At 30.5% G+C, this 10241-nt stretch overlaps 1 protein-coding gene across 1 annotated transcript; it reads left to right on the top strand.

Moving 5' to 3' along the window:
* The first annotated feature begins 321 nt into the window (after positions 1-321).
* LOC111060022 lies at positions 322-7773 on the top strand. The gene is made up of 9 exons (XM_022347652.2): positions 322-450; positions 2432-3040; positions 3628-3769; positions 4119-4144; positions 4712-4750; positions 5432-5546; positions 6244-6332; positions 6969-6996; positions 7543-7773. Exons 1-9 carry the CDS (start codon positions 406-408, stop codon positions 7626-7628), a joined length of 1179 nt encoding a protein of 392 aa, XP_022203344.2. The 5' UTR covers positions 322-405; the 3' UTR covers positions 7629-7773.
* Positions 7774-10241: the final 2468 nt, after the last annotated feature.

Here is a 10241-nt window from a genome sequence, read left to right as displayed (position 1 = left end):
AACACTTGAAATAATGAAATGTCAAAATATCACCAGTGATTGTAAACAATGATTCATCATCGTACCTTACAGCGCGTCAAAAATGATGAATCAGTCTATATTCAAAGCACAGGATATTGTGTATTACATCCTGTATCTACCACTTGTCTGCTGCTGCTGTGAATATTTAAGTAAAAATAATGCATTACCACTATTAAGCTCTACACACAGTAATTGGTATCATTAGAATAATTACAATAATTGTCACAAAGTATTATTTGTCAGCAAGTTTTTGGTGAAAATATGGAATTTCTGACATTATAACAAACTAACTATCGTAACAAATTAGAATATTGGGTTTGTGGAATATAAATACAGCCGCAAAATAGAATGATATCACAGTGAGAGAAGTCGTGCAGTCAAACAATGAAGTCTCTCAGTTGGTGCCTTCTAGTGGTAGTAGCTGTTTCGGTATGTTGCCTTCATTTTTTCACACTAACTTATATCTTTCATAATATATTATTCAATCGAGCATGACTAGTCTTCTCACTCATTAGATAATATCGTGTAACTGTATTAATTTCATAATTTTCAACTGAAAGGTTATTTTTTAGTAAATATAAGAATAACAAGTACAAGTAGTATTATCATAGAAAAAAGATGAAGAGGTACCCCCCCCGTACCAGTAGTAATGTTTTTCTTCATTATTTGTCTATGATATTATGCACCCTACACACATGCCATGTATTCTGAGCATTTCCAGATACTTTGAATGACATTTTTTGAAGTGTTTAAATGAAAGTTTATCTAATCTTACTTTTATATTGAAATAAAATACGATAATCTACTATAATATTAATTTCAACTATAATATTTTTCATGTTATGATATCATTTCTAGTTGGAAGTTTATTTTATTTTACATAGTCATTCATCTAATTTCAACTGTAATTTTTAGTAAATTCTAGTAAGCTCACAGATTCATATTTTCTCAATGAATTTATTAATGAGAATACTTTATGAGAATTTGTGTTCAAACTATTTTCCAGATTGATTTCATTAACATCGTTGAAACTACCTTATACAGATAAAATATATATCTACCTATCATTTTTCACCGAATAACATTTTTTATTGAACCTTGATTGGAATAAGATGTATGTACAAAATGAATTACATCCTGTAGTAATTATTGATTGTCACTTAAATCAAGAATAGAATAATATTTTGAAGTCATCAGCATTAAAATGATATATGGCTTTCTACGAATGCATGGATTTTGTATTGAAGTGAAATTATTTTCAAAAATAATGTATATAATATTTTTTTTTATCAGAAGTATTCTCCTCTTTACAGGCGCTCTCCTTGCACCTTTAATTTATTCCTTATTTCGTTTTTTGTCAACAATTTGAAATTCATTGTAAAATGGAAAAGAAATATATAATCCATCAAACAGAGCTAGGACTTGAAAGTCCTTTTAAATCTGAAACTGCATTCTTTCTTTAAAATGTATAGCATGATTGATATGTAATACATAGTAGCCTTTAATATTGGCAGCTTGAACTCCAAGGTACAATAAAATTAGATCGATAAGAAAATATGAATTTTAATTTTACATTTATTTTCTTTATTTATTAGGTTAGCACATCAATACAAAGATCGGAAAAGAAAAAACAGGCTATTGCCCAAAACTTCTTCAAATTCCTAATTTAGTTTCAATTTGTTCAAATATTATACATAGTTCTCACAATTACATAACAGTTCTCACAATAATTCTTCAAAAGAGATGAATTTGGGTAATCCTAATGCTTCAATAATGTTGAAAAGTGGATTCCAAGCGAGATTCAATAAAAGCAGGACAAATTAGAGATTGCACATGATCAATTTCAGGGCCTCTGACATGACTCACCGAGAAATATCTTTGCAATTCCATTTGTTTCATTTGCCAAACCATTTTTCCACCACTAGTGAATTCGTTTACTGAAATTAATGGTTCATATGCATCCCATTCATGGAATGATTATTAAAAGAAGAGATGATATCCATATAGTAAGTGGAATGTTTAGAAAAGTTTATGCATTTCCATACACTTATAATCAATTTAAGAAAAGTTGAATCAAAGTGAACTAATTTGTTCCTATACATCGAGAAAAAATTTCAACGAACCTACCTTATAAAATCAGTTCTCTAATACCGTAACCCATTATTTTAACCAATTTTCCAATTATTTATAAAGGTGTCAGAAAACAAGAACCAGTTATTTTTCATTCAATAAAAATTAGTTATAACAGCAACAAATTAATGAAGTGAATATATCTACTAGATGTTAATACTCCCACTTCAATATGAATACTTACTCACCAAATATTATCATCTCTACTAAACAGGGGTTTTAAGGAATTGTTCATTAGAAAGTGAATCGAGGATATAGAATTTCTTTATTTTTCCATCAGGTGACATCAGCAGCATTACTGAATGATGCAAGAGTTGAACGAGATGCCTCATCCACAACACCTGGTCTTTCTCTGAGAACACAACAACAAGACATGCCAGTTAATGCACGAGTTGAACGAGATGCCTCATCCACAACACCTGGCTTTCCTTTTAAATCCCACCAACATGACATGTTGTCAGAAAGCATGCCAGTTAATGCAAGAGTTGAACGAGATGCCTCATCCACAACACCTGGCTTTCCTTTTAAATCCCACCAACATGACATGTTGTCAGAAAGCATGCCAGTTAATGCAAGAGTTGAACGAGATGCATCATCCACAACACCTGGCTTTCCTTTCAAATCCCACCAACATGACATGTTGTCAGAAAGCATGCCAGTTATTGCAAGAGTTGAACGAGATGCCTCATCCACAACACCTGGCTTTCCTTTCAAAACTAATCAACGAGTTGCATTGAAGCGTGCAAAGAGGTCAACAATATTTCCTATTGATGGGATAGTTGAACGAGTTGCAATTTTCCCAGTTCATGAAAAAACTAAGAGAGTTGTCAGAGAGTCTTCTGAAGAGGACGACTCATGCAAAAAAATGAAACCAGAACATGGGGCTAAGGTAATCATATAATATGTTATTCATTAAAAAAATGTATATTGAATTTTCGTGTGCTTATAATAGGCTACTATTTTTTTCATTCCCAGGTGAATTCATTGGTAAGTATTAATTTTCTACAAATAGAATATATTTTGCATTTTTTTATAATTGGGGCTTTGAAACAAATTTCATCAACTCATGTATTACCTTTTATATTCGATCAATTTAGCTTATAAAAGAGTTTACAAGTCGGAGATAGTTAATCCAATGTTTTGGTCAAAATGGTACGGTACTTTCTATGTACTTTAATGAGGTGGTCTAAAACCAACGCCCTTAGCGGGACTCGAACCAACGAATGTGCCGTTATGAGTCTAGCAATGATAGCGGCTGTTATTTTAGCAAGATTATTCAAAGATTAAGGATAATAATTAATAGCTACTTTCTAATAGTTGGTCTATTAACAGTTGATGAATGAAATTTTGGATAAGAAATAAAATGCAATGAAGTAAAAAACTGGAAAAGTATAATGGACTTGAGTGAACCCAAATTGCATTTATCATTTTCTAACATTATTAATTTTATAACTGCTATTGTATAATTATTTGCAGATGTGCTGCGAATTGCCTTCAGTATTCCGGGGTTCACCAGAGATATTCAAGGCTTGCAGAGAAGAATTGGGACTCCCCGATCATAAACCCCCTCCTCCCGCACCATCAACAGAAGGAAACGGGAAACCTCCACATCATGGAGGTACGTTCAAACATATAATATATAATGTATTTCATATAACTATATATGTGTTGCAAATGTATGAGAAAATCGTGGAATTCGATAATTTAGTAATTTATTATTATTGTAAATAACAATCTAATATTATTCAGCAATTGATTGGCACATAAATAATAAACAATTCATGTGACCATAATAATATAATTATTGACAAATTCGGTTGCGTTTCGGGGATCTTGCTTTTCGTTTAATAATTATTATGTATTCATCAACATTCAAAATATTTATTTCTGAATTTAGATTTTTATAATTTTGTTCAAAAATAAAAATAGGATAGCTGGAATAATAGTGTTTACTTTTTGATTTACAGGACCTCCGCATCACCGTGGCAAGGGGGTAAGTGGAAAAAATTCAGTTTAGTTGATAAAGCCTACTTTGAATCGATTAGAACGTTCCACCAAGGCCTTGTAATAAAATTAAGTTTGTTTTGCGGCTTACGGAATACTCATGATCACTGAGATAAATTAGTAAATATTCTAATAATTAGATAACTGATTAGTCTATATCTAGTTCGTTTTTCTATTCATTCCTTTTGATAGCACACTGAATTTTCATGAACTTGCCTTATCAAACCAGGACTATTCCTTAAGGAAGATATTTTCAAATTGTTTTATATTTGTGTTCAGGAACATGAAAAAATAATCTTTCAGAAAAGAAAGACTCAAGTAATTTATTAAGTTTTGTTTAGCCAACACCATATAAAGCCGAAAAACATTTTTTTTAATTCTTACTATAAAAAATGAAGAAACAATAATAAAATAAGAATTGAAAAGTTCTAAAATTTCAAGATACCCTACCAATAATTTGGATTAAATCCAACATTCCGCAAGATTGATTTAATGTTTACTTCCAACTATTACCAACTGGAAGTCTGTAATTTATTAAATATGCTTCTGATTTCAGTGCATTGCTGAGTGTCTTTTCAACAAAACTGGTTTATTGGTAAGTACATTCACTAATCACAAAATAGCCCACATATTCAACCCACTTTGAAGGTTTCAATTTTCAAATATTTCAACTCTGTCGTACATTAAGAGGAAACATTAAAAAACCTTTAATTAAAATGCACTTTGTTCTATTTAAAATTATCACTTTATAAATGAAACAATGAAGTTTTTCTTATGAAACAGCACTATCAATCAATAATGATGATGTTTCATGTCCAAAGACATCGGCTAAAATTAATAATCGAAGAACTGCCAACATTTAGTGTAATACTTCGTAACGAAAAATCTCTAAGCCTGTTGAAGCTTTTTGGCATTGGCTGGAACATTATATTACCTTACTTCAATAACATTTTTAAAATAAGGAAAGTTGATGATTTTAGTTTTTATTTGAATTTTCTAATGTGAAAAGTGAGTTATAACATTTTATTATTGTCTCTTACCTGTTTAGGGCTACTTGTAATATAAATAGAAATACAAATCTCAGTACCCTTTTTGGAGTATTTTATCACAACATGTTTCAACATTCATGCCATTTTCAAGTGATATCCCTTGAAAATGGGATGAATGTTGAAACATATTGTGATAAAATAATTCAAAAAAGGGTTTTGAGATTTGTATTTCTATTCATATTATTATTACATTCATCGTGGATTTCAAATTGATTTGTGTATTGCAGGAGGGTGGAAAACTGAATAAGGAAGCTCTACAGAAATCGCTAGACGAACATTTGAAGACTGATGATGCATGGAAGGCAGTTGCCACCTCTACCCTTGATAAGTGTTATGATGATGGTTAGTGGAAAATGCATTTAAAATTTCAAAATAATGGGCTGTTTTTGAATTCTTATGAACAGTATTATATTTCAATATTGGGAGGAACTTACTCTTTTTTCAGAATGAAAACCCATCTACAAAAAAAAGTCCTTAGTAATTTAAATCTTTGAAATTTGTATTTTTCATGTACTTAATACTATACCGGAAGAAGATTAAACTTTTCAACAGAATATTAGTAAAAGAGCCAGTTTCAATAAAGGTTATCAACCATGGGACCATGGCAATAAAATTGCAATGATTTCATGAATATTTTATACTAAAACATATAACTTATTTTTTCAAGTGAGAAGGCCGAAAACTGAATGATCGACTAATAATATGTGAGATTGAGATTTGATAGTGAACAAGTCCAAGGTTTTTAACCGAAAAGTAATGACATATGGAGAGTAAAGATACCGTTGAATTTATTATTTATCTCTAGTAATCTAATAAGTTTTCAGACATATTGAACATTATGTATACATAGTAAAGTCAGAGCCCAATTCATAATGATGAACGAAAATCTGTTTTGTATCGCGACTGTTTTGTATAGGACACCACAAATATTACTACTATTAATGAGCTAATAATTTTATCTTGTGAATCAAGCTAATTTTTAACTTTATTTTTTTTGTCTAATAAGCTAATTTTTGAACTTGCGATTGTCATTTTTCAGTTCAAACTAAGGACTTCAAGCCAGACAATGAGAAATTTACTTCTGGATCATCTGAATTTATGAGATGCTTCAGTAGAGGCTTATTCATGGTGAGTTCATTTGAATTCGAGAGATTAATTTTACTCAAAGATATTTAATGTCCACTAAACTGTAATAGAACTTTATACCGGTATTGGAGAAAGAAAAAACTTGCATTTATAACATGATAGAAAAATGTGTTTCTACAGAATCATATTATACAATACATTATTCTATTATACTTACAGTATAGCATCTCAACATTTGTATATCCATAAATCTAGGCTATCTTATATCCATTGAAATAAGACATACTAAATTTTGTCAATGATTGAACATAGAATATCTACAACTAAATCCGTTTTATGATTTATTGTATGGCATTACGGGTATTATTATTAGCAAGACTGTAATATTTTTATCCACATTTGCATTTGGAGTTGTTATTATAGGAATTGAATTTGAATGTGATTATTTTCTAGCAATACAGCAATATGGTATTTAAAAGCTTCCCCTGCTGGTTCGAAACCCACCTAAGGCTGTTCAGGTTCCGCTTATCCTTCCCATTACCCAAGCATAAGCCAATATAATTTTATATTGGTATTACACTCAGGAAATATAAATTTCGAGAGCAATTGTTATTCTTCAACCAAGTTTTGATTGATTTCCAGAATAAAACTGACTCTCGTCTTTTGTGCTTTTTTCAGGACTGTATTCCATCAAAATGGACTGATTGTAAGTATGAATATTAATAGAAATGAATAGAAGTTATAATAGAACAACTAAAAGGTGAAACGGGACTTTATTTTCAATACAGAAGAAGCTATCTACTGTATGAATGTGCGGTTATTGTTGAAATTTCGTTTTCCTGCTGAATTAAAATAGGGTATAGTAAAACTTTTTTAGACACTATGCTCAGCAATAATATTGTATTAATTATTTTAAAAATAGTTTAATAACTGCTATAAATTTGAATTTTTTTTTAAATACAGTAGGATTTTATTGTTGCTTTAATTTAAGTCGTGAAAATGTTAAAAATATATATTACAAGATTGTTATAAGTAAATTCGGTAATTATACTCTATATTCTGTATTGTAACATTTTAATTCAACCAAGAGTAGAAACGCTGTATTAAAACATCTATACAACTTCTTATATTATAGATGAATATTGAATTCAATTAATTTCAAGAATGAACGTTTTAGAAAGAAATGACTATGATTAAAGCAACTTAATATGTTGGATCTGTAAAAAATTAATAATATTTTTTCATTTTTCAGCGGATGAATGCAGCAAAACAAAGGAGACTCTTGAAAAATGCCCCATGATGTTGCCTCCAGGTTTATTTAACAAAGGACATCACTAGTACAACTATAAAAATAGCTTGCCATTCTTGCTTATATCACATGGAAAAAGTTGTGAAATTAAAAAAATATTCAATTCATTTGTAAAACAAAAATAATAGTATACTCTTTCTTTTTTATCACAAATAAAAGCATTATTTCACCGTAGTTGAGTTATTTTATTTTTTGTCTTGTTACAACTTCAAATGTCAAAAGTGGGAAATAAGCTATTCTTATAATTCGCATGTTAGGAAAAAATATAACATTCAACACAATGTTTCAAGAATATCTCAACATCAAGGTTTCTTGGGAAATCAAACAGTTTATTATTGGATCGATATGATATGATATACGTGACGATATATTATAATGATATGACATACGCTTATGATATGAATACGATATAATAGATGATTATCAATAAAATAATCGAAAATAACATAAATCCAACATACGCCTACTAAGATTACTATATTTGAAAACAAGGGACACCTAGTTGGAAGAATACAGAATGAAGAAGATTAATATAACTTGTAATATTACATTTTTTCTCGATTAAAATCGAATCTTCAATCCAAGATCTATAAAACTTGATAGTAAATATCAGAGTAATCGATATGTGGACAACTTTTGACTGAGAATTTATCGTACATAATTGTGTTGCATATTCCATGGTTTCACATAAAATTTCAATAAATCAAAAAATGTTCATTTCTTTCACTATTGACGCGGTTGATTTTATTGATGCACATTTTGGAAAACAGTCTGTTAAGGCACTCAGTATGATTTTCAGTTAAGTGTGACTCCAATGTGATGACGTTAAGTGTTGGGCTGATCTGGATGCACGTAGTGTTGGGCTGATACTTGTAGTCGACTGATGCATATCAAACTCGATACAGGTGACATCTCAGTTAGCATTGCTTCATGTTTGTAGTAGACGGCTGCATTCCAAATTCAATACAGAGTCACATAAATTTTGTATCATATTTGTAATTATACAATGTACATTTCAGGCTTGAAATGACAATGTAATTCGTTTTTTGGAAAAGAGATAGACGCTGCATACAGGATTAATTTAGGTGAGGATTAATTTAGGTAAGGTTTGGTTTTTTGATATTTTCAGCTTTCAAGGTTTAGAGTTCTGCATACAGGAATAATTTAGGAGAGGATTTTTTGAATCAATTCTTTCATGATACTGTGACTGTTCTTCTGAATTCAAAGTTGTGAATGTGAACATGGATGGCAATTACCTCCAGGTAATGCAGTAGTGTTGAAGTTTGAGATACAGAGTCAGCAATAAGCATTGGCATTGCTATTGGCGTATGCTTTGGTGTCGGCTTTGGCATCGGCGTTGATATTGGCATTGGCGCAGGCATTGGCATTGGCGCAGGCATTGGCATTAGCATTGGCGCAGATTTTGGCATTGGCGTAGCTATTGGCATTGGCGCAGGCATTGACATCAGCACAGGCATCGGCGTAGATTTTGGCATTTTGGCGTAGTTATTAGTGTTGATATTGTTGTAGGTATTAGTGTAGGCATCAGCATTGGCACAGATTTTGGCATCAGCATTGGCGCAGATATTGGCTTCGGCGCAGGCATCGACGTAGATATTGGCGTTGGCATCAGCACAGGCATCGGCGTAGATTTTGGTGTAGTTATTGGTGTTGATATTGGTGTTGACATTGGCGTAGTTATTGGTGTAGGCCGCAGCGTAGATTTAGGCGTAGATATTGGCGTAGTTATGTCACACTAGTTCGAAAATCACCCAAATGTTCTTAACACTCTTCATGGCGTTCACTTGTTGCTGATTTCGAGATTCACATGATAACTATTTCAATGTTAATGTCTGTGCTGTACCTGTTATCTTAAAATGCTTATAAACTAAGAAGAAAAACTTGATTAGGCTATCAATACAATCTAATACACATGAAAATTATTTTTAAGTATTTATGAAATTGAAATTTGTTAACATCTTATTATACAGTCAGCAATACATAAATTGTGAAATATGGACATATCAATGATAAATTTAAAAAAAATTCATTTTCATCTATTCACTGTTCAAATATCAAAATTTTAATCCATTCTTCAAAATAGAAATAGAATTTCATAACACCCTGTATCATTATCAAAATTGTAAAAAACATCAGATCATCACAACAAAATTAATTTCAATACATATTTCAATAATTTCAGACAATTGATCTTCTATTCACAATCATTTCATAATATATCTGCATTTCATTATCATTTAATATAACATTTCATTTATAGCATCTATAGCAAGTTCATTTCACATTTATGATTTATCATTCAGGGTTTCGAAATTATTTAGTTTTAATTTTGTTCAAAAATTGTATAAAAAGCAATTATTTAATATTATTAATCATCGTTTGTTGGATACTATAGTTTATTTCGACTTTTCAATGTTCTAAACACAAACTACATTTCATGACAAAACTTTACTATCAATCATTAAACAAGAAACCATTCAAAACATCAATAATATTTTGCTTCAAAGGCAAACAATATTCATAATTAATCATCATCTTGCATCTATGGCAATCAACATTATTAATCAACACAAAAATATTATCTCATTACTGCCTCTCTAAGTCATAACCTCTGTTATTCC

This window comes from Nilaparvata lugens, chromosome 7 (genome assembly GCF_014356525.2).
Source record: "Nilaparvata lugens isolate BPH chromosome 7, ASM1435652v1, whole genome shotgun sequence".
Taxonomy (NCBI): Eukaryota; Metazoa; Arthropoda; class Insecta; order Hemiptera; family Delphacidae; genus Nilaparvata; species Nilaparvata lugens.
Note: the sequence above shows the minus strand (reverse complement) of the source record. Positions and strands in the feature narration are given on the sequence as shown.

Coding starts and splice junctions, on each gene's coding strand:
- LOC111060022 (XM_022347652.2), top strand. CDS start 406: ATGAAGTCTCTCAGTTGGTGCCTTCTAGTGGTAGTAGCTGTTTCG. Junction 5,547..6,243: donor TGATAAGTGTTATGATGATG/GTTAGTGGAAAA, acceptor GTCATTTTTCAG/TTCAAACTAAGGACTTCAAG. Junction 6,333..6,968: donor TCAGTAGAGGCTTATTCATG/GTGAGTTCATTT, acceptor TGCTTTTTTCAG/GACTGTATTCCATCAAAATG.